This window comes from Fusarium tjaetaba (genome assembly GCF_013396195.1).
Source record: "Fusarium tjaetaba strain NRRL 66243 chromosome Unknown NRRL66243_c0000281, whole genome shotgun sequence".
Taxonomy (NCBI): Eukaryota; Fungi; Ascomycota; class Sordariomycetes; order Hypocreales; family Nectriaceae; genus Fusarium; species Fusarium tjaetaba.
Genome location: NW_023501477.1, coordinates 249,667 through 272,910, shown reverse-complemented (window position 1 = coordinate 272,910; position 23,244 = coordinate 249,667). Strand labels below are relative to the sequence as shown.

Here is a 23,244-nt window from a genome sequence, read left to right as displayed (position 1 = left end):
ATCCAATGCACCCAGGTAGTCCGCTGCAAAAACTGCTACACAGACCCAGACGCCATGCTCTTTCTAGTCATGATATGCGAGAAGCTCACCATGCTGAACAAAAAGATACTCTGGTATACGAGAGAGGGTACTGACTTAGAGCAGCATTTGCCGTGGGTGACTACGAGGTAGATCAAACCGATGAGTGGGGGAGTATGTTGCAGCTTCTCACTGTGGGACAGCTGCGGAAAATCAAGACGCTGGTAGGTGATATAGAGAAGAGTCCAGCAATCGAGGGAAGACACGCTCAGTTTATGATGCTGAAGAGTGTGAAGCAGCAGGTCATGACGCTTTTGGGGAGGATTAGGGTGGCGTTATTCAAGGTTGTTGATGAGACATAAACAAGCTGGATCGCAATGTTCAACGACCGGAAAAGACAATCAGTTGTATTTAGATTATAGATTATCTTCAAGGGTGGCATGAAATAATACTCTTCTTAGCGCTCCGGAGTTTCATATTCGGAAGTTATTCAGTCATGAAACGGATATCCCCCACTTAGCTTTCTGATCGGTCTAGATTGGTAGATGAGTACTGTGGTTGCACAAGCTTTCGAGAAGATACCAGGGTTATAAAAGAGATACCGTAAGCAACCAGTTGACGCTGATAAGACAGGGAAGGTTAAAGTTACGTCTTGGAGGAATCAGCTTTTGATGTGGACTTATCTTTAGCTAGTGAATATTCCATAGGCCATCTCATTCGCCAAGCTCTGTGAGAGCTCGCCAAGAATTAATGTATCCAGTGCCTTACATATCTCTGCCATTGATTTGCTACTGCCTGCTTCTGTGCCTCTTGGCGTGCATGAGCCTCTTCAAGTTCGATGTCAAAACAGAGTTAGCGCCTATAAATCCGGATTAAGCCCGATCCGCATGACGCTTTGATTTAAGTTATAACTTCCTAGGGATTGACGACAGACATGCGACCTCGTTCTCTCCAATACCATCTTACAATTTTGAGCCAATCTCATCACATTCTCTCACCCCCAGTACTCAATTGTTAGTACATTCTCTTAACCTTACGCATCATGTCCCGCTACGCAGACGCTCACAAGAACACCTCCGGCCCTGGCGATGCTCGTCCAACAGCCCTGCAAATCGTGCGCGATGAAGGTCTTGAAGGCGCTTTGACGGATAAAGTCTTTTTGATCACTGGCACCTCTGCGGGAATTGGTATTGAGGTTGGCCGTGCCATTGCTGCAACCGGCGTTCGCGTTTTTCTCGCGGTGCGTGATCTAGAAAAGGGCAAGGCGGCGTGCTCTTCTTTCTTGAAGCCTGGTCAAGTTGACTTGATACGTCTTGATACATCCGACATGTCCTCTGTTCGCGCATGCGCCGCTTGATTCCTGGAAAAGTCGCCTACACTCAATGTCCTCATTAACAACGCCGCTATCATGGCGACACCTACACGCATCGAGACCAAGGATGGTTTCGAGCAACAACTAGCCACCAACTACCTCGGCCATTTTCTCCTCTTCTGGCTCCTCAAGGACACACTTCTCAAAGGATCAACGCCTGAGTTCAACTCCCGCGTCGTCAACGTATCATCCTCAGGCCATCACGCTTCAGAGATCGTATACGACGACTTCCAGCTCAAAGAGCCAGACGCTTATAGTCCTTTCAAGGCCTACGGCCAGAGCAAACTCGCTCAGATCTACATGTCTAACTACATTGACCGTGTTTACGGCCCAAAGGGTCTTCATGCTACTAGCGTCATGCCTGGTGGCATCGCATCAAACCTCCAGAAGCATATGCCTGAGTCAGTGCTCAAGGACATGAAAGAGGATCCAAAGACGATAAAATTTATGAAAAGTCCCGAGCAAGGTGCTGCGACTACCGTTCTGGCAGCAGTTGGTAAAGAGTGGGAGGGTAAAGGCGGGAAGTACCTTGAGGACTGTCGACCATCCAGGCCGGAGCCGTTGATCCCGGGTATGATGGGGTATAAGGATTATATCTATGCTTCAGAGAAGGAGAACCGAACTTGGGAGCTTACTTTGCAGACTTTGGGTCTTCAGGAGACGTCTTAGGGAGCGGACGAATGTTGAGGTCTTTCTTCTTACCGCCTGGAAGCAGGCCAGTTTACTATGCTATCTAAGATATTTACAGGGCTCTGCAGTAGGCTGTAGTGGCCCAGAGCACAGGTGCTCTTTGCATAGGTCTACGAAGATGGAGCAAGCAGTTTCGTGTAAATCACCATCAAACCCCAACATTAAGGTAGGCAGAATGTCCTATTCTTGTTTGAAGCATTGCCGATCTCAAGCTTCTGATAAATTTCTAAGTGACCATTGGCCTGTTTCCAAGCCCTATTGAGACACTGTCTGTGAGCAAATGACGAGTCTCGATGCGATGCGATTGGATGGGCCATGTCATCTCAGCTCTGCATCTTAGCCATTTCAAGAGAGTAGCGCCAGCAATCTCTGTGAGCTGACGTCGATGGCGTTCTATTGGATTTTTCATATATCTGATCCATGTTGCCAAGTTCTTTCCAGTCCTTTTTATTCACCTTCATATCCCCTTACTGCCACTTCATAACTGCTTCAGTTCTCTCATCACAGCAAGAATGGATTTGGATGATATCGTTAAGGAGGTTGATGGCAAACTTGTCACCAAAATCGACGTCCGTTCATAAGTCCCCATTATCACAACTTAGAGCTGATGGCTGAGCAGATCGATCCCCCGACAGGTTGGACAAATGATTTTGATGCTATCAAAGGCTATGAGTGGGCAGAGGACGGGAGTATCGCAGAAGTTATTGAAGGGCTTCACCTCAAGGCCAAGCCCAAGCCTCTATTTGGTAAAGAGAATGGAGATGGCCAAGTCATTTTCCAAGCTGGAGATGAGCTTTATCTCCACTACCTCGATACTGAGGACGTCTATCGTATCAAGGACTATTCGGATCCGGAGTTGCTTGTTTCAGTTATTAATGATTCCCGGTGGGATGAGCTGGAGCTTGTTGATCCTCGTTACTCTCTTGCGGGCGACGACCCAAACACTCTCCTATAAACAGTCATAATACGCTTATCACTTCTGCACTTTCCCTGTCGGGTTTGTTTTCTTTAGTTGCCAAAGATCCGCGTGTCTTGTCTTTCGGGGTTCCGTTTTCAGAGCAACATACATCAGTCAATACGATCACTTTCAGGTAGCCACCAGAAGGCAGATTAATTCTTCGTCCTTGTCAAAATGTCTTGGGTTTTGATCACCTTACTTATGCACTACTTCAGAAACCTATAAATCACCGTCTTTAGTGAAGTCAACGAACAGTGTAGCGCAGATGACACCATTGGCACTTCACGTAGGTTATCATGCTATTTGTTTTAAATAAACTAACATGCTTCTACCGCTCTTATCTATCCTATGCGCAAATAGCATCCACAGCTTGGTTGATCCAAAACTGGTTCGTAGGGTTAGGATCTTCCATGGTCTTCTGAGCAATATCCTTGAGGTCTTTCATCCTCAAATATTCATCAAGCCCAATCTCCTCTTTCAAGAATGGGTTAAAACGAATATACTTAGTATCCTTGTGTTCATCTCGCTCATTCAGATGCGTCATGTGTCGTGAAAAGTCCTTGCCCTTGGCGTTGGTGTTGGTAGCAAAGTCCATGACCTTTGACGCGACGCCAACGACCTTGATCCAAGACTGCTTTGCCTTTCCTGGGCTGACGTATCCAGTACCCAGGCTGATAACGCAGGAGATCGGGGGTGAGGGGTCTTTGGGGTCAACGAGCTCAAAGCGTGTGTACCAGAGCTGGTCAATGGGGTTGTTGTTGAGAAGGCCACCGTCCCAGAATACCAGCTCAGGCTTGTCTTCGGGAAACTTAACTTCGGGGAAGAAAGTTGGAGCAGCAGATGTTGCGCGTGCTGCGATGCTGATGGTGAGCTTGTCACCGTGCTTGAGGAGAGCATCGTTGACTTTGGACTTGGTATAGATGGTCTTGTCCTTGTAGGTGCGCATCAACATGGACTCAGCTCTGTTCTGGGCAGTAGTACAGCAGAACCTGTCTGGTGTCAGCGACGTATCGAAAAGGGGGAGAGGTACTTACATGCGTGCACCGCCTTCGTGCTGAAGAGGGGCGTTACCCTTGAGCTTCTTGTCGTTCTCATCAAGGCCAAACTTCTCAACAACCTCGTCAATAGCCTTGCTCATAGACCCAGCATCAAATCTGCTGTCCTGAACCAGAGCCTTGCTGTTGTTGAGGTACGACGAGCCAGGGATCCAACTGATATCCCAGCCGTAGATCTTGGGGCTAAAGATGGTCCTGGCGATTCTGTCATATTCATCAATGGTGTCATCAACACTCATGCGGAGGCGGAAGAGCATGATTCCCATGATACCGCCTGTGCTGGTACCGCCGGCGAGCTCAAAGTAGTCAGCTGGTAGGGGAATTGTCTTGAGGCCTTTCTTCTTTTGGACGCGAACCATGAGCTCTTTGAGGATGACGAGGCCCATGATACCCCGGACGCCACCGCCATCGAGGGAGAGGAGACGGAGTCCCTTGGGATGCTTGGTAGGTGTTGCGTAGACCATTGTGACTTCTAGCTGTGAATGAATAAAATGAAAAGAAAGTGACTGGGAAAGATGAACTGCAGCTGGACTGTATAAATACCCAATTCAATATCAGCTTTTCTTCTCTTTTCTCCTCTTATCATCATGCCTCCAATCCACGTCACTAAGCTGAAACTATTGCTCTCTTCAGGGGGATCTTGTCCCGTTTGGGCTACCTGCCATAGCGGTCCGAGCACTAGAGCCAGCTGAACCACCTTTAGCTTCCCACTAGTCGCTGCGGGATATCGCTAGTTTTAGGCCTCATCCTGGATGACTTTTCCGATAGCGTGAACTTGCAGGATGGGAAACGGCATGGTCATTCGTGTAGCACCAGCCACGAGTGAATTGTAATTAGGGGAGAGTTTTTATTAGCGCAGTGAACTATTAAACCGTAACATTAGCGGACGATATCAGCCGCCATCGAGAAACGTGACTATTCCTTGCCGAAAAACGAAGTGGTCGGCTTGTGGATGTGCAAGCCACTTATGGCAGTTCCGTTACTTGACTTCACTTTCAAGCAGATACACTTATCCCATGGTCGGTATAGTAGAGGCAAGATTTGCCATTGAACCGAAAATATGACTGTAATTTTGTAGATTGTTCGATGACTGGAATTTGTCTGAATACATCCTCCCTCACTGCATCATCTTCCATAGTATTGCGTAGCAGTAATTCAACAATTATAATAAACTAACAAAAATACCAAAAATCAATTTTCTAAACCGCTGTCAAATCTCGTGAGCGGGGGAAACCTTCACGAACCCTGAAGCCATGTGGACAAGGATAAAGATAAGATAGACGATAAGATGATAACAGATAAGAACAACATTACGCTAGCAACGCGTCGCTCCGCTCTTCCTCACGCGTCTGGTTACGAAAAGGAGATACTCGATCGTTCACGGCTCCTTGCCACATCAACAACCATGAAGCCCTCACTGTTAGTCTTCAATCCTCATGGAGACATGGATTTGATTCTTCGGCAATCGAGGTCACAGCGTACTCAAGAAACTACACACGGATCGTCTTCCTCTGACGGTGCTGATGAGGAGCCAAGTAGTTATACCACAGCGGCGGAGGATCAAGTCGAGCCTGAACAGGGCCGTCCCGTGAAATTCAAGAACATCTCTTCTTCTATTCGAACAGTCGAAGATCTGAGGAACTTGGAATCGCGGAATGAGCTTGGGCAACACATTGAATTACGCTACCATGTGTCATCAGCCCACTTAGCCCTTGCCTCCCCAGTTTTCAAGGCAATGGTCGATAAATCATCGGCCACGATTGACTTGAGCTGCCGTAGCGCAAGGGGATTTAGACGGTATGGTGAAGCGCCGGTCATCTTGCTTGACGTTATCCATGGACACCACAAGAGCGTTCCAAAGGCGATGAGTCTAAGGTTATTGATTGAGCTATGGGGACTCATTGATAGCTATAAGTGTCGCGAAGCTGTGGAAATGTTTGTTGATCATTGAGTTGACTCTGTCATTGACAAGTACAAGATCGAAGAATACAGTTTGAAGACAAACATGTATCGGCTTTATATCAGTTGGGTGTTCGGCAAGGGCGAATACTTCGACTTGCTGGCTCGTAACATATTGAAGTCGACCGCAGGATCGATACAGACAAACCTGCCATTCCAAGCTAGAATTCTAGGTATGTTGCATCAGAGCGCTTGCGAAGGGTGACTGACACCCTTTCAGAAGCACTAGAGCATAGGAGAGAAGCTATTGTAAACAAAGTCCTAGACCAGATCTATGAGTTACTAGAAGAGCTCTGGAGTGGTGACTCCACGCCTCTAGATAGTGTTGGTTTCCCTCTTCTCGCTGAGGATGAACACTGTTGTGCCCTGGCGCTAGGGAGACTTATGAAAGGGATGCGCAGTTTTGGTTTGGAGATACCAAGACCAGTTAGCCGGCCTACCAACGAAAAGAGCCTCACACAGTTGTGTGATTTCACAAGTCGAATCGAGTTGAAACACTTTTCACATGGGGGCATCTGCAAAGTCGTGAAATTACGGCAGAAAGATAGGGACTGGTGCATGGAACGCTGTTGCGTAGATATCTGCAATGGTGTGAGATTCAGGGATTTCGAAGTGGCCCAATCGACGCAAGAGGGTAACGAACCGAGTCGAAAGAGAAAAAGAGAGGCAAGTGTAGTCATCACTAACACTAGAGTATGCTCTGGAGCTCAGAGGAGGTCGTAATTGTTTTATTCGGGAGCTTTGTCATGGCTACTGTACTGTAGTTATAATACGAGGAGCTTTAGATGCGGGAGAGATTACTGAATGCAATCGAGTTGAGTTTCGCAGAAAAGAGGGCTATATAAAGACTCGGAACCAGTTGCCGAACCATCCTTGGCTGATCTTTCGTTTCGCAGCATTTTGTTTAGTATGCGACAATCAACATGTTAATGGAAAATGTTGAGTGAGGTGGGTTCACATGTCACCAATACGGCATGACTGATAAAGATTTCAAATATATGTGCTCAGCAGTGTATATCACATTCATCAAAGGCACGCAGATGTGAAAAGTTCAGTCCTATGATGTCTCTCGTTTCGGGGTTTGTGAATGATTCGCTGTGTGTTGAATAAACGCCGGAATATCAATTTGCTAGCCCACTAATTTTAGCTGTCAGACATGTAGTCATGTGAACAACATTCATCGGATATCGGCCGATGTTATCGGAGCTCTTGTGACAAACAACAGCTATAATATCTTTTTCAAGAATGGATATTTTGTTAGTATTTCTTTCACATGTGTAGAAGCGCGGCAGCGCGGTCTGAGTGGATTGATCAGTCTGATACTACCCTAAAGCAAAAAAAACAGCTGGGCAAGAGATAAGATAACCCGATAAGCGATAGCGATAATGTGGAGATGTTTGCAGAGAACTGGATCGCCGCTGTCGTCCAAGAAGATAAGATAGAAGGATCTGATTCCCAGACGAATATATCTCGACTATTCATCAGCTGGGTCTTTGGGAAGATTGAGCTGTTCAACTCTGTTGTTTATTCACTTATTAAGTTCAACAAGAGGTCTATACAAACCGACTTGCCTCTCCCTAGTACCATTCTGGGTAAATTGAAACAATGAACTGCTTGAGGTCCATAACTGACTGACAGCTGTGCAGACTCACTAGAAGAACGCAGACAGAGTTCCACGAACAGGGTTCTGGATAATCTTTATGAGCTTCTTGACTCATTCTGGAGCAAGGATGGTGGCTGCGGCAAGGAATGTACCGCCATAATGCTGGGGACGTTAATAAAGCAGATGCTCAGGTTCGGTTTGAAGGTCCCGCGCCCCATAGGCGGCCCTCCTGCTCAAGAAAAGAGCCTTTTGGAGCTGCAGGAGTTCGCGGCTCAACTCGAATCGCCAACGTGGCGCCATTACCGTGGTGCCATTCCTAAGCATTGTTGTTGGTTCTCAACCAGAACAGAACCCTGGTTAGAAACGCTGTGCAAAGTTGATATCTGTCATGGTGTCAGATTCGAAGATTTCAAGCTGGGGACTTCAGTGCGAAAGGATGTCACGCCATAAGGCCACCTTTCAAGGAAGTGAATAAAAAAGCGCAAGAGAAACAATGATGATCTCTTCCGAGGGTGAGGGACAGCTTTGATTCTTATTTGTTGTGGAGATAGTTGCCATTGCGATACTGTACTTATGATACATAGAGCCCTTCTTAAATAGCAAAGGCATGATGCCAATTGAGTCGTAAAACAAGCAAAATAGAACAAAATGAAATCCTCGTTGAGATTCGTAGCTGCTGTCCCCGTTCTACTCTGCTGCTCAATTGGTTTGCCTGGTAGGGCATTCGGTCTTGCATATCGACGATTAGCAGGCTGATGTAAGATGTTGGATCGGCAATGACTCTTCGGTGAGACCGATACGGGAAATGGGGGATTGATCCTTCAGACCCACTGCTCGATCAGTATTTAGCCCCATGACGAGTTTCGAATCAACAAAAATATTACGAATTAGCTATAAAAGTTCAATAATGCCCAAGAACAGACCATCCAAAGAGAAGAGAGACCAAGCGAAAACGGAAGAGAGACGTGCCAGGAGAATAGAAAAGGAGACCAGGGAGAATGACCGCGCGAAAGCAGTCGCTGATGACAACACCCTCGACTTCGCTGCGAAAATTGAGCATTTAGCACAGATACGGAATTGGTTCTGCGCAGATACAACTGTCGTTGATCAATACATGGCAAGCGAGATTTCAGCAGCAGAGGCAGTCAATATTCTGGCAAAGCCAATAGACGAGGCATACTCAACTGCAAACGCTAGCACGGAATACTTCCGGCAAGAGAGGGTCGCTCGAGTACAGCGAAAGTATCATAGTCCCGAAAAGGCACTCGAGCTCTGGGGGCCTGAAGAAGATTGGCCTGAGCCTGAAAATGAGCGAGATCACTCCGGAAACGCTGAGATGCTGCTATGGAATCTTTGGTACTCTATTCTCCATACAGCAAAGAAAATACCCTTCACCAACGAGGCTCGGCAAGAGAAGCTAGTTGATCTAGTCAGAGCACTCAAAGGCCGACCAAATCCCCCAGAACCAGTACCAATGACGATTCCCCTCAAAAGAGATTGGGTCTGGCAACTAGGTACTGTTTGGAGCGACCTAATCATCCTGGGCGCCTCAATCGCCGAAGTGAGGAACGACTCCTGTGGATGCGGAGCTGGCTGGTCATGGCCAGAGCAGCAAGCAGAGCAGAACTTGAACGCGTTCTACGCTCGACTGACTGCCAGCGGGGTAGCAAACATACACGTCCAAGGAGAAATCTGTGCTGTTGATGCGCTGGAAAAAGCCCCGACGCCATGGTATCGGCGTATATCACCGCCGCCAGATCATGAGATTCTCAGCCACTACGTTACTTGCGCTGCGTTGTGGACTATCATTGCTGGGAAGGATGTTTATGCTAGGTATCCGCATACGAGAGATGAGAGGGATATTGAGGTGGTGGATAGGATCTTGGAGTTGAGGGATAATAAGCTTCCATGGAACAGATCGCGGAAGAGGTATAAAGGCCGGGCGAGATGGGAGACTGCAAGGAGGGAATTTGCGCGGAGGAGGTTTGAGGCTGAGTCTCACAACGAGGAGTTGTCACTAGAAGTTCGGGAATTGGCTGGACGAGCTGCAAAGGCGATGAAGGATATTGTCTCGCAAAAACAGGAAGAGAAGTAATTGGCCTCACCATGAGTAATCGTGTACGCGTTTTCGCATTCTCAAAGTGGGGTTGTAAGACACTGCGCCTTTAGGAGCAAGAAAACACAAGACCTAAGTTTAGGGTGATAAAATAAACTCTACAAAGATATCCTAAATTTATACTAAGTTACCTAAGTCTTTTTATCACTTAGGCTTTAGGTTCCGAGTTTTATTTCCTCCCCTAGACTGCGTTGAGCACATAACCATGATGCGGGCTAGGCGGGGTATCGCAAAACATGACAACAAGCCCAATGATAGCAACAGAATAATGCACGAAGATGCATATTCACATGAGACAAATGCATTTGAGGCCCTAAAGGAACGTAAACTTTCACATACACGATTTGCCGTATTCCGTGGGTCACGCGGCAACATGGTCCTTTCCCCGATGCTCAATCAGGTTACGGCCACTAACAAGTCTCAGCTGAAGCATCAATAGCGCAAGCTCACCTTTCCCCATTCAAGAATTGGCACATACGAGACTGCATATATTTGTTCCGTGCATGAAACTATAGGCTTTTAAACATACACCGTGATGGCTATGTTTCATATGCACTACTCGTCACCTGTTCTAGACTGGGCGATGGAGGGGAAGGTTGCGATACCCCTCATTGTGTTGAGGATGGATAGGCTCGGTATACGAAGGGTTGGACTTTCAGCTGCGGTCAGGTTCAGCAACCCTCATGGCACTGAAGAGATGGGTATGTGGTAGCAAGTACTACGATATAAGAATAGCGCCCCTTCCTACTACTCAACGTTGCTCTCGAGATCCCCATACCATTCCATATCTCCATCACTACTCCATCATAAACAAGATGGTCAGCGACGAGCAGATCGAGCATGAGCGTCGCCAACACGCCCGCGTCGGGTCATACTTCCTCGGGCCCCGCGCCGAGAACTTTGATCTTCTCAGTGAATTCTTCACCTATGTCTTGAACGAGCAGAAAACCACGCGGGAGAATCTCTACAAAGATGATCCTGCTTTCATCACCCAAGACATGATCAAGACTGAGGAGTTCCAAGGTAGTGTCGCTCAACTCCGTGAAGATGTCAAGGATATCTCTAAGAAGTTGTCGACAAACTCGATTCCTTTCTGGTCGCCGAGATATAATGCTCATATGAATATGGATACTGCTATGCCTAGTATTATTGGATGTAAGTAGATTGGATGCGCTGATGAGCATAGCTGACGGGACTGGCAGATATGGCTGCTATGATGTACAACCCTAACAACGTTGCGACAGAGGCTAGTCCTTACACTACTGGCGTGGAGCGCCAAGTCGGCCAGGACCTTTGCCGCATGTTGGGCTATGGGTATGGTGCTGGAGGTGAAGACTCTGATGTTGAACCATGGGGTCACATTACCTGTGTCAGTAATCTTTTGCTGTGCCGTGATAATATCTGACAACGTTGCAGGATGGTTCGGTCGCCAATCTTGAAGCCATTTGGGCCAGTAAGTCTATCATTCCATCATTAAAACTTTGCCTCTCTGACCGATGATGCAGTTCGAAACCTCAAGTTTTACCCACTATCCCTCAAACTCGCCATGGCCGAAGGCGCACCGCTCAACTTCCTCACCCGCATTGAGCCGCCCTTCAAGGTGACCACTTGCAAGGATGAAGAAAAGCCCTTCACTGAGCTGTCAACCTGGGAACTTCTCAACTTGAAGCCCACCGCCATTCTCCAAATCCCCACTCGCTTGACGAGCGAATATGCCATCTCTGCCACCTTTTTGCAGACTGCTCTGCATGACTATCTGATTCAGACTGTTGGAAAGGAATATGTTGACCAGCAGTTTGGCATCACCAAGCCTGCCAAGTTCTTTGTCAGTGCGACGAAGCATTACTCTTGGCCAAAGGGTGGAGGTTGGTTACCAAATCTTACATCGTGGCAGCTCACACTGACAAAATTACAGCCATTTCTGGTCTTGGTTCCGACAACTTCGTCGACATCGCCGTCGATGAAGAAGCTCGCATGGACATCTCCAGCCTCCGCGCCCACCTCGAGTCCTGCATCGAAGGTGATGATGAATCTCAGTACACTCCCGTCTTCGGCGGTGTCGTCATCATCGGATCAACTGAACATGGCGCCTGTGACCCGCTTCGTCAAGTCGTTGAGCTTCGTGAGGAATTCCAACGTCGCGGTCTATCCTTCGCCATCCACTGCGATGCTGCTTGGGGAGGCTACTTCTCTTCTATGATTGAGCGCAGGATGTTCGCTCCCATACCTGGTGGAGATTTGCCCTTTGTGCCCAAGTTGGCCATTCAGCCTTATACGAGGGAGCAGCTTGAGTGTCTGCCTTTTGCTGATAGCATCACTATTGATCCTCACAAGTGAGTCCCAAAGGGCAAGAATCACTCTGGTTTGCTAACCGTTCACAGGTCCGGGTACATTAACTATCCTGCCGGTGGTCTTTGCTACCGTGATCAGCGCATGCGTTACCTCATCACCTGGACCAGCCCAATTGTCTACCACCAGGGTGACGATAAGGGAAGTATGGGCGTATATGGTGTTGAGGGAAGCAAGCCCGGAGCAGCAGCAGTGGCTACTTGGCTGACTCACAAGACCCTCGGTCTTGAGGTCGACGGATACGGTCGACTCCTCGGAGAGGCCATCTTCACTTGCACCAAGGTATGCGCCCCTGAAGTCTTCAAGAAACTTTGTCCTAATTGCGACAGCTCTACTGCCACTGGGCAACTTTGACCAAGCCTGAAGATGATCTGATCGTCGTGCCCCTCATCAGACTACCCATCGAGCGCAACGGCGGGTCAGCTGAAGATGTTGCGAAAGAAAAGGAACGAATCCGCACAAAGATCCTCGGAGTCAGCAACGAGGATCTGTTCAAAGATGAAGAGACTTGGGGGCTTCTCGAGACCCTCGGTGGCGACCTGATGATCAATGCCTTCGCTTGTAACTTCAGGATCAATGGCAAGCCCAACACTGATATTGTGAGCCACTTCACACTCTCATCTTGGCGTGTATACTTACAAGACACAGGGAGAAGCCAACTACCTCAACCAGCGCATCTTCCAGCGTCTCTCCTACACTATTGAAGACGACAAGACCCCGATCTCTGACCGGCCTCTGTTCCTGACCTCGTCATCATTCAGCGAGAAGGCCTATGGCAAGTGTTTAACCAACTTCAAGCGACGCCTTGAACTCTCGAACGAGGATCATACTGCTCATGGAGATCTCATGTTCTTGGTCAATGTTACGATGAGTCCTTGGCCTACGGACTCGCCATTCCTCGAGAGCTTGGTGACTTCGTTTAGGAAGATCGCAGAGGAAGAGGTCCAGGTAAGCTTTTCAGAATAAGCCTTGCATAACTTATACTAATAGCAGCAGCATGTCGTTACTCGCAACACCGAGAACCCAGATATACACGGCTTCGTCGTCCAAGGTCACGAAAAGATCTACCTCGTCCACATTCCCATGTTCAACATGGCTGCTCACCGCTGGCAAGTCATCATCACCGCTGAGCTCCCCAGCGAAGTCAAAGAGCTCTATCAAAAGCTTCGCAAGGAGAACCCCGACAAGTTCTACACCATCGCCAACGTGGATCCTGAGAAACTTGGTAATCTTCTTGAGTCGACTGGAGATGTTGAGTTCCGACTGGACGACGGCATTCCGGAAGGTGATGCTGAACCTCTGGCCAAGTTCAAGCTCTCTAACATTCAGGTCGTTGTCAAGCGATCCATGTCGTATGATGATTTGGACAAGAAATACCCCGATAGAATGCCCTTCTATCTTTATGGAAGCAATGCTGAGGCCAATATCGACCATGTGCTGAGAACTAAGCCCAATGCTCAACTCAGTGGCGATCGCGTCAAGCTCAACCTCAACCCGCCATTGAGTGATGAGCAGCTCGGCAAGGGTGTAGTCGCTGTACTGGAAGACGTCTATGAGAACTCGATTCAGCCGCTGTAAGTTTCTTCCTCTCGTAACGGACTTGTTCATACTGACATTTTGCAGACCTCAAGAGGAGAATGAGGAGGGGACCTTGGTCGTCAAGACTGATGCACCTGGGCTGTCGCTTGTTCCCGGTCACAAGCATAGAGTCTCGGTGTACAACAACTACGATGAGTTCCTTGGAGGGTCCAAGCCGATCGCGAGTGGTGACTTGAGTCTCACATCAAAGATCTTTGCTGATTGGGGAATGGTCAACATGGATTAGGTGCCGCTAGATCATCTCATGAGAAATCCATATTAATTCCAAATCATGACTACTCTAAATGAACTACCAAGCGATGCATATAATAGCTAGAATGAATGTTGATCATCTCACTTCTTCACATGCGAGTCAGAACCCATCTCATACACCGGCTCCTGCTCACGAGCCTCAGGACCTGCCATCTCATAAGCCGGCGCAGGTGTGTGAAACGGCGGGGGCGAAGGCTGTTGATTCCATCCCATAGGTGAAGCTGGTCCAACGCTTGACATAGGTCCACTCATCATCGATATACGAGCATCCGATGGTGCAGGAGATGCCGCCATGCTATGGTCAGGATAAGGCTGTGCAGCTGGTTGGTAGTGCTGTTGCTGAGGGTACGGGTTCTGAGCCATGGGGGCGGGAGGAGGAGCTTGTTGTTGAGCCATGACGGGTTGAGCTGGTGCTGGAGCAGGTTCAGTCTTTTTGCGTCTGCGCAGCAGGCAGACGGCACCAAGACCGATGAGGCCAATGAGAGCGACACCACCAACTACACCTCCGACGATAGCACCGACAGGTGTTGACTTGGACTTCTTTGTAGGCTCAGGAGCTTCTGAAGTAGTCGTTGTTTCTGTTTGTGTCTCCGTCGAGCTTGCCTGCTCAGCAGAGCCTCTACCAGTGTCGGTAGCCGATAGTGACTCTGATGCGATGCCATCGCTGAGAGTTGTAGTCTTGAAGTTGGCATTCTTCTGGCCGTCATATGTGAACTCGACAGATTGTATATTCTCGACGGGTGTGGATGCACATCGATAGTCGGCGACACCGCTTGGGTAGTGATACGTGCGACAGAAAGGCCGATCGGAGTCGGTACTGAAAGGTTAGTTAGTATTAGGAATTTGACATGGCGATAGTAGTGACTCACCATTTGAGATAGAACGTGTTACTCTGACACACGTCATCGCATGAACTGGGATTGACAGCTATACTAGACTCGACGCAAAGGAGATAACCCTCGGGGCCGCAAGCAAGAATACCGGTACGACTCACAGGGGCCCATGAACATGCGCGACCATTGTCACAGGTGACTGCAGCGCCGGCTTGCCCAGACAAGTACCCGCACGTTGCGTCGGGCGCGACAGTAACCACCAGAGGCTCACTCGAAGTCGAAGAGGCCGCTTGTCGTGCTTCAAGTCCGCCGTGGCCGACAAGGAGCTCTGCTTCGTGAATGATACCGAATGGGGCTCCTGTGATTGCTGCTGGTACATCGCGTACGTTGTTCCTCTGGACGGCGTGAGCCATCTCCATTGCATTCGTAACCTGGAGCATAGCTCCAAACAGAAGAGCCTGCGAACTCGACCTCATAGTGAATCTGCAGGCCAAAAGGGAAGAGAATTGGTACTCAGTATGGTAAAATAAAAGAGATGCACGAGGAAACAAACCAAGCAGGAAAACAAGCGACGCGATTGCAGGAAACAATTATTATGAAGAGCGGAAATGCGGCTCAGCTGATTTCCCCCCCTGGGCAGATCAGAACGCCACCGGAGGGCCAGAACCAATATTGTGTGACAGGGCTTGCAGAAGCTGAAGCCAACATACCAAGGGTCACCTCAGCCGCACCCATTCAGGGTGAATGTTAGCAATCTCCGCCTCGGAACGGAGCTAATCACGCTGAGAGGGGAGAATTAGACGAGGGCTTGAGGTCCAAAAATAGGGAAAGTCGCGATTGTCGGGGGATATTCTGAGATTTGTTCCGTCGACGAGGGACATGCAGGGACCATCAAGACGTGGAGAGAAGATCAATTGCTTCAGAATATTGTTACTAGGACTGGATAAATATCGTCTACCCCGCTACTCAATTGACGAAAAGGCCTTGTTCCACATTGAGGTACACGACAATGACACCACAAAAGCACACGTTGGGCATCGACGAACCGTTACTCAAGCACAGCCCCTCTACCATTCCGAATTCGCTTTATCTTCATTGCAGCCAACAGTAATCTATCCCAAGCCCAGACCGAATAAAGAAAGAAAAACAGCAGAACGAGGCATACCTACGATAACAGTGGCGAGCCACACACCATCCACAGATCAACCGTCCCTTGCTTATCGTCGCACAGCATCCCCCAAACAGCTCCCCTGCCTCTATACGAGATCCCCTCCACAGTGTAACGCAACCCAACTCAATTGGGCATGACCTCTAAGACCACTGTTTGACCAAAAAATAAGCATGAGCCGTTTTCATTTCGGCGAATATGCTTAAAGTCAGCCCTGTCATGTCTCATTGGCTTGGCGTCGGGAGCTGAAAAGATTTGGGCGCTATGATTTGGGACTATTGGTCTTAGCAACAGCCACTGCCCCCGGAGAATGAGCCTTGTAAGGCTCTCGATGTTCAGAGACAGATGGTAACGTTGCGGTAGGTGATGGGTCTTGGATGAGTTGTTACGGAGAAGCCGGGCGGGGGGATTGAGAGGAGATTATGTAGCCAAGATGTGAGGCTCTGTGAAGTGTGAGGATCTGAGCAGCGGAGGTTTTGTGATCAGATGGTGGAGAGAGCGGTTCTGTGTTGGCGATGGTGGTCTAGATGTGCCCATGGTGATCCTTGCCGCTAAATTGAGGGGTTGAAACGCCACGTCTGGAACACATCACAGGCCAGACCAGACTCGTAAGTGATGCTCAATTACTTCAACTTCTCGTCCAGCAATATTGACTATGTTGCTCTAAAAATTGAAAGCCTCAATTTTTGGCTAATCAAGTCATCTTGTTAAATGTTGGGACAGCAATGAAGAATTCCTACAGCCGACCAAGTCACGCAGTTTGAGGTTTGTGCACAACATACGTTGAGATTTGTGGCTGTGAGCTTATTCCAGCAGAGAGAACCTAGTGCACAACATACATAATTCTTATGCTAACGATTTAGGACTTTATGCACAAGAACTTCTGTCAGTAAATACTAGCCTGTGATACGCGCAAGGAACATAATGACATCACTTGTCTCTCTCACCTCTGGTACTGTGAGTCAAGGCATTAACCAAGAACGCATCTTCACAATGGCCATACTAATTCTTCACAACATGGCCATCTTATCCGAATTGCCCGACGAGACCCTCCACCGAGTTCTCGAATTCGTCACAACTGACCGCGAGTCTCTTGAAAGCGCCAGCCTCCTGAACAGCCGCTTCAATAAAATCGCCTTTCCTCTGCTCGTGCGCCAATGGAACAACAGCCAAGAATGTCTTGAACCTTCCATTGAGAGACTTGCGCTTCACCTTCTTCGAAACCCTGATCTCCGGCGGCAGGTTGAAAGGCTGGACTTTGGCTATCTTCGGCCCTTGCACGAGCATGACCCTGATTCAGTTGACTTGAGCCTTGAGAGTCTAGCTGCTCTCGCAGACGCTGCTGGGAAGGATCTGGAGGTATCCATGTTTCTCTCGACACACGTGTGCCATCGCATACGTCTTGGGTGCGAGGATGCTGTCGCTGTGTTGATCCTGGCTTGGTGTACAAGGTTGACCCATCTGACCATTACGGTGCCTGCCTTCTATCCTGAATCCCGCCAACATTTTATGCCTCTGCTTTACGTTAGGGAGGCTATTTGTCGATTGCTTGACGAACCGGCTGAAATGGCACAACAGTTGCCCCTTGGGCAAATTCGTCATGTTACCTTGCAACCCTGGAACAGTGAGGAAGTTTTCGACATGGCGTATGCTAGATCGTTCTTGCACCTTCCTTGTATTCAGACTTTCTGTGTCTATGGCTTAATAGATGATCTGGAAAGCGAGTTGGATAACGGGGACAATGAACTTCCTCTAACATTCCATGATGATTACGAGCTGCCTTTCTCAGTTTCTACATCACCAATCAAGGAGTTGACCATTGTTGGATGCTTGCGATCTGGCGTCCCAGAGTTCATCAGTGCATGTCGAGCACTCGCAAAGCTCAACGTTCGAGTCGACCATGGGCTGGACATGTACGGTTTTCCAGATCAGAGAGAACTAGCAAAGGCTATTTTGAAACACAAAGACTCTCTGGAGGACCTGGACCTCGACGTTAGTATCACAAGGTTTCCCAACCCAGACCCTATTTTGGAGTCAGCCTACTCACAACTGTCACGTATCTATACGCTTGCGGTTCATATCGTCGACTTCTTTGAAGATGCCCATGAGAGCTGCATCAAGATCGTCCTTGATCGAATACCCAAAGATATCCAAGTTCTCAGGCCTCGCTCCCATAAGTTCATCGAAACGTGGGTCGGCAGTAGTAATGACCCGTTCCTTGAGCCATACCTGGAGGGTATTATAGAACTACTTGAAGAGACCGGACCACAGGGGCGGTTTAGCAAGCTGAAGGTCTTGGATCTCTCGGAAGCATTTGTGGATGATCCGATTATGTTTGATATCAGGAGGATTAAGCAGTTGGCTACATCTAGAGAGGTCAAACTTTTGTTGCATGACTGAACAATAGTCAGTACTCTGGAGAAACATAAGTTCCTTGAAGTGAAAATGAACAGCGGGCTCTTATATCATCCATTGTCTCTGTCACTTTGCCCTTAGTTCTCGATAATACCAGTTTGCAGCTTCGTCCTTTTCCGTACGATGTGATCCTCAGTGCCGAAAGCCTTCTCAGTGAGTACTCACTGCGCTGGACGCGCGTCTTGGCTGCAGCTGTAAGCAGCCCTGATATTCTCATGCGTCTTTATATTGGTGCCACGTATATAGCAGGGATCCACAGGTTTAGCATGATCACCCAATAGTGGTACTCCAAAAGCCAGATGGGCTGCAACGCAGCTTTGGATCATATGCTGCATGACCTTTGGGGTCAGGTCACCGGTGTGCGGGATTTGTCCGTTTCCTCAATTTCTGCGGAACGATTAAATTTGGCTCACCCTCCCACTGTGCTGTAGTACAACTTCCCGTGGGTATAACTATTGCTTCAAGGTTATAACTGCCATTTCGCCTCACTGTTGCGCCCTCAATAAAAGTCTCTCATCTCCAGTAACCCATCTACCTGCATGTAAAGTTGTCGTGGCAGACAGCCAAGTCAATATGTCATACGGCAGTCTCTGCAACATCTGCAGGAATGTGGACTTCCACGGCATGTTCACAGGCCGCGATTACGGCAATTACCCTGATGGCTTCAACCCTTACCGGGCAGATCTCGATACTAACAAACAAGTCCCGAGAACCTGGCAGCACATCAAAATGCATGCAAAGTGCTGTGCCTTTTGCATGTTGACTTTCCATCAGATAAGTACATTTCGGACAATAACACGAACCCCGAACCGTCTACGCGTACCCGACCCTTTCCCAGATGCAGGAGAAGATGAGATGGTGATTACGGCGGTCGAGATAGGAACGGGCATGTTTGACGACGAATTCACTCAGTGTATTGGCTTCCATAGCGGTACATATCGACATCCCAGCCATGAAACACTCATGATTCGTGGCCTTCAGCTGTGTTCTCCAGAGCTCTCTCCTACTGCAGCTTGGAAGCGTGCACGTCAAGTCAAGAAAGAAGCGGAGTCGCGTTCGGGACTTCAAGCAAACAAAGAACTCAACATAAAATTTGGGAGCTGTTTCGGTGGTCGTTCCGTCAGCACGGATATCGACTTTGAGCTCTGTAAAACCTGGCTGAGTCTCTGCAATGAGCAGCACAAGGAGTGCAGGGAGTACAGGCCAGTGGGCAAGATAACTCGACCAAACAGGCTTATCGACGTTCAGAGTAGCTGCATTGTCTCTGGATCCTCTTCAAATTATAGCTATGCCGCTTTGAGTTATGTTTGGGGTGGTGGTACACCTGGTACACAGCTGAAGACCTCGAACGAGGAGGAGCTCCGAAAGCCAGGGAGTCTCTCTGCACCGGGCATCATTCTGGGCGATACCATCACTGATGCCATGAGGTTCTGTCGTCAGATCGGTCTCCGTTTCTTGTGGGTCGATCAATTGTGCATTCCCCAGAAACCGGGGTCGACCGACCCCGAGATTCACCACATGGCGTCAATCTACTCTGGAGCAGCTTGTACTCTGGTGGCCTTAAGCGGCACAACGTTTTCTGACCCCCTCCCGGGAGTTCGGCCAGGCGCCAGGCATCCTGAGCCACAGCATCGGGCTACCATAAATGGTTTGAGTGTCATGACGTGCTACCCATCTCTTTTCACAGAAATCGAGAGCTCAGTCTGGTTCAGTCGCGGCTGGACATTCCAAGAAGCAGCATTCTCTAGACGAATCCTTTTCTTCACAGAGTCACAAACCTTCTTCCTCTGTCGGGAGACGATGTACTGCGAGGAAAGTGTATGGGAAGTACCAGGCGGTAGTGCGCTGGCAGCTTCAGCAAACACAGAAACGAGAGAGGCCGGGAGAATAAAGGATCTGATGCTCCTCCGCTCAAACGGATCGTACCCAGAGGGGGGCTATTACAGAATCGTCGAAGAGTACACCAAACGAACCCTGGGTCATCCTGAGGATATCCTCAATGCGTGGGCTGCCGCAGTCCAGTGGATGGAGGAAGACAAGAAGTGGGGATCGATTTGTAGCTTCGGTCTTCCTTTGGACCAGTTTGGATTTGCGTTGGGATGGCAACCACTTCATGGCCATGACCCCGATCCTGACAAGCAGCGACCTGACTTCCCTAGTTGGAGCTGGTCTGGCTTCCTGGGTCCAGTCGAGTGGCGTCTTGACGTACCTTCTAGTACACGGACGTCTGGTGGAGGGCGAGAGAGTGCCTGGGGTAGGTCTGGCATCATCAAAGAGACAGACATCGACAAAACGTTGCGTGAAAGATACAATAAATATCTCTCACCAGTGCGTGTATCACAAAGTCCTTTCGCGCCGCAAGATCCCATCCTTGAGTTCAAAACCTCAGCTGCTCATATCACAGTCGCCAAAGAGCCCGATGGCAGGACTGGGCTACCACACTTTAATATGATAGGTAACGACGGGTATTCGATTGGAAGCCTACAGTGTGATCCTGGTTGGCGTGCCAAACAGCCAGATAAGCTGGAGTTTATCGTCTTTGCCACTGCCAAACTGACGGATCCCGAGCCTCCGCAGTACTCCGGATATCCAGCCGGTTGTGGAACGAGCCGATATAATGCAAAGATGAGCGGTCGCTTGTTTTCCGATCAATGGAGTTATGATGCAGCTATCTCTCGGTGGCAGGACTTATGTTCAAGGAAACGATTTGTACTTGATTTGATGTGTATATCCAGAGAAGATGACGGCCTCGCTCGAAGAGTCCAGGTTTGTCCTGAAATATCATTGGATCAATGGCTGAAGCTAGAGCCTGAGGAAGTGTTGATCAGACTTAGGTGATCATATAGCGAGGTTATTACTTGCCTAGTCTAGCGGGTGCCATCCGCGGTTACGTAAATCATCTATGATCTTGTCTTCATTCTTTGCCAAGGCTATAGATGACTCAATGGGAAATCTTTCACGTTCAACCTCGTTCGTCAACGAATTACCATTCAAGAAAGCCCCCAGGGATAAATAATACCCAATAAGAGCATCATTGCGACGTTGGTGGGTCTGTTGGTTGGGTCTCTCGCTGTGCCCATTACATGCATCGGATTACGTTACTCAACCAGGGAGTATTGTATGATCGCAAATGAGGTGTTTTTCTTTTTCCTGCCTATCCAGAGCCGAACTCCGAAGATCACCTGACTGTTAAAGGCTTTATTGCTGTCCTTTCGCAAGTCAACACCTTTCTCCAATTCATTGATACTCATCAACCCTCTGCTACATATTACCGGCAAACAGACGCATTACATGATGTCGGCGCCAACCCAGGAGCCGCACGAGGCATTGGTATACAGACACTGCGATATTGGCTGCGTTGAACAATGCTGACCTTGCTGAACAGGCAGCCGATACCTTTGACGATAGCGACTCGACTTTTTCAGGTGTAAGTTCAGCTACGAGTCTCCCAGTGGCGCCAGATCGCATGTGTGACATCGCACCTAGAGTTAGAGCTAAACAATCACAGACCGATTCAGAAAGCCTAGAGTCACTTCGATCAAGCGTCTTGCGATTCCAAGAAGAAAATGGAAGAACTTACCACGCGATGAGCTCTGGAAGTGAGTCATTCTACTCGACGTCTCGTTTATGACTAACAAACCATCCAGAATACAATTTTCCTAACGACGCTTCCGAAAGTGACCGTTTGGGTAAGTCTATCGGTAATCCTTAGTTTATGCTACGTGCTGAGTGTTGGTGAAGATCTTCAGCATAATCTCTGGCTACTCACCCTTCACGGAGAGCTCGGGCTCAGTCCAAAGATCACGGAGCCTGCCAAGAGGGTCATGGATGTTGGTACTGGAACTGGCATTTGGGCTATCGAATATGGTGCGTAAGGCAACTCGTGAACCAATCTCTTTACTGACAATCTGATCCAGCCGATCTTCATCCCGAAGCGCAGGTATGATTCCTCTTTTTTGTCAGCAAGATTACATCAACTAACGGGCTCAGGTCGTCGGCGTAGACCTTAGCCCTATTCAACCTTCATTGTATAGCTTGCCCTCAATCTCAGACTTCATATGGTTGACCTTTCCCTTAGGGTCCCACCGAACTGCACCTTTGAAATCGATGATCTCGAAAAAGAGTGGATGTGGACAGAGCCATTCGACTTTATCTTCTGCCGCGTCATGACAGGATCCTTCGCCGATATGGAGAAATTCGTTCAAAACGCCTACGAGTAAGTCAAGCCCCATCTGATCACCACTCTCCTCTTAACGTCCGACAGTAATCTTGAACCAGGCGGCTATCTCGAAATGCAAGACCTAACTTACCCCATCGCCTGCGATGACGGAACCCTCCCCCCAGACTGCGAGGTCCTCCGCTCCGGTCTTCTCAGCATCGAAGCCAGCGCCAAAGCAGGAAGAGCCATTAACCTTGCTCCCAAGTACAAGAGCTTCCTTGAAAAGGCTGGATTTGTCGATGTGGTGGAGAAACAGTTCAAGTGGCCTATCAACGAATGGCCCAAGGATAAGCACTACAAGGAATTAGGCAAGTGGTCTTATGCTAACATTAACAATGGCTTGGAAGGTCTGTTGCTTGGATTGTTCACGAGGTTTTTGGGTTGGAGTGCGGATGAGGTCCGTGTGTTCTGCAGTGCGATGAGAAAGCAGCTTCGCGATCGAAGTATTCATGCGTACATCCCGGTGTAAGTCATTTTCACACTTCATACTACTGTGATTATCTTCTGACGTTTGCATCAATAGTTACGTGGTTTATGGAAGAAAGCCACTGGAACAGCCTGCAGGCAAAGCCTAGGGATACCATCTACGTGGTATGTCCTCTTGCGTGGCTCAAAGTAGTATTCCCCGTTTCCATAAA

General features: G+C 48.6%; 9 protein-coding genes across 9 annotated transcripts; 7 read left to right on the top strand and 2 right to left on the bottom strand.

The window, feature by feature from the left end:
• Positions 1 to 1,060: 1,060 nt before the first annotated feature.
• FTJAE_11486 (WW domain protein) lies at positions 1,061 to 2,059 on the top strand (the record flags this gene model as incomplete). The annotated part of the gene is made up of 2 exons (XM_037344433.1): positions 1,061 to 1,258; positions 1,388 to 2,059. The coding sequence occupies 2 exons, from the start codon at positions 1,061 to 1,063 to the stop codon at positions 2,057 to 2,059; spliced, it is 870 nt and encodes a 289-aa protein (XP_037201556.1).
• A 533-nt stretch (positions 2,060 to 2,592) lies between these two features.
• On the top strand, positions 2,593 to 3,035 carry FTJAE_11485 (uncharacterized protein; the record flags this gene model as incomplete). Its single annotated transcript, XM_037344432.1, has 2 exons — positions 2,593 to 2,649; positions 2,700 to 3,035. 2 exons carry the CDS (start codon positions 2,593 to 2,595, stop codon positions 3,033 to 3,035), a joined length of 393 nt encoding a protein of 130 aa, XP_037201555.1.
• A 349-nt stretch (positions 3,036 to 3,384) lies between these two features.
• Positions 3,385 to 4,557, bottom strand: FTJAE_11484 (calcium-independent phospholipase A2-gamma; the record flags this gene model as incomplete). The annotated part of the gene is made up of 2 exons (XM_037344431.1): positions 3,385 to 4,027; positions 4,073 to 4,557. 2 exons carry the CDS (start codon positions 4,555 to 4,557, stop codon positions 3,385 to 3,387), a joined length of 1,128 nt encoding a protein of 375 aa, XP_037201554.1.
• Positions 4,558 to 5,381: 824 nt separating this feature from the next.
• On the top strand, positions 5,382 to 6,044 carry FTJAE_11483 (uncharacterized protein; the record flags this gene model as incomplete). Its single annotated transcript, XM_037344430.1, has 1 exon — positions 5,382 to 6,044. The coding sequence occupies one exon, from the start codon at positions 5,382 to 5,384 to the stop codon at positions 6,042 to 6,044; it is 663 nt and encodes a 220-aa protein (XP_037201553.1).
• Positions 6,045 to 8,562: 2,518 nt separating this feature from the next.
• On the top strand, positions 8,563 to 9,750 carry FTJAE_11482 (uncharacterized protein; the record flags this gene model as incomplete). The annotated part of the gene is made up of 1 exon (XM_037344429.1): positions 8,563 to 9,750. One exon carries the CDS (start codon positions 8,563 to 8,565, stop codon positions 9,748 to 9,750), a length of 1,188 nt encoding a protein of 395 aa, XP_037201552.1.
• An 836-nt stretch (positions 9,751 to 10,586) lies between these two features.
• On the top strand, positions 10,587 to 13,945 carry FTJAE_11481 (L-tyrosine decarboxylase; the record flags this gene model as incomplete). Its single annotated transcript, XM_037344428.1, has 10 exons — positions 10,587 to 10,926; positions 10,974 to 11,140; positions 11,188 to 11,224; positions 11,277 to 11,636; positions 11,687 to 12,104; positions 12,153 to 12,402; positions 12,450 to 12,719; positions 12,769 to 13,068; positions 13,111 to 13,694; positions 13,744 to 13,945. 10 exons carry the CDS (start codon positions 10,587 to 10,589, stop codon positions 13,943 to 13,945), a joined length of 2,928 nt encoding a protein of 975 aa, XP_037201551.1.
• A 107-nt stretch (positions 13,946 to 14,052) lies between these two features.
• FTJAE_11480 (uncharacterized protein) lies at positions 14,053 to 15,280 on the bottom strand (the record flags this gene model as incomplete). Its single annotated transcript, XM_037344427.1, has 2 exons — positions 14,053 to 14,788; positions 14,841 to 15,280. The coding sequence occupies 2 exons, from the start codon at positions 15,278 to 15,280 to the stop codon at positions 14,053 to 14,055; spliced, it is 1,176 nt and encodes a 391-aa protein (XP_037201550.1).
• Positions 15,281 to 16,896: 1,616 nt separating this feature from the next.
• FTJAE_11479 (uncharacterized protein) lies at positions 16,897 to 18,372 on the top strand (the record flags this gene model as incomplete). Its single annotated transcript, XM_037344425.1, has 1 exon — positions 16,897 to 18,372. One exon carries the CDS (start codon positions 16,897 to 16,899, stop codon positions 18,370 to 18,372), a length of 1,476 nt encoding a protein of 491 aa, XP_037201549.1.
• Positions 18,373 to 18,960: 588 nt separating this feature from the next.
• Positions 18,961 to 23,181, top strand: FTJAE_11478 (methyltransferase; the record flags this gene model as incomplete). Its single annotated transcript, XM_037344424.1, has 10 exons — positions 18,961 to 21,153; positions 21,773 to 21,814; positions 21,896 to 21,986; positions 22,035 to 22,076; positions 22,129 to 22,254; positions 22,305 to 22,327; positions 22,378 to 22,415; positions 22,466 to 22,603; positions 22,652 to 23,071; positions 23,130 to 23,181. 10 exons carry the CDS (start codon positions 18,961 to 18,963, stop codon positions 23,179 to 23,181), a joined length of 3,165 nt encoding a protein of 1,054 aa, XP_037201548.1.
• Between the last annotated feature and the right edge of the window lie 63 nt (positions 23,182 to 23,244).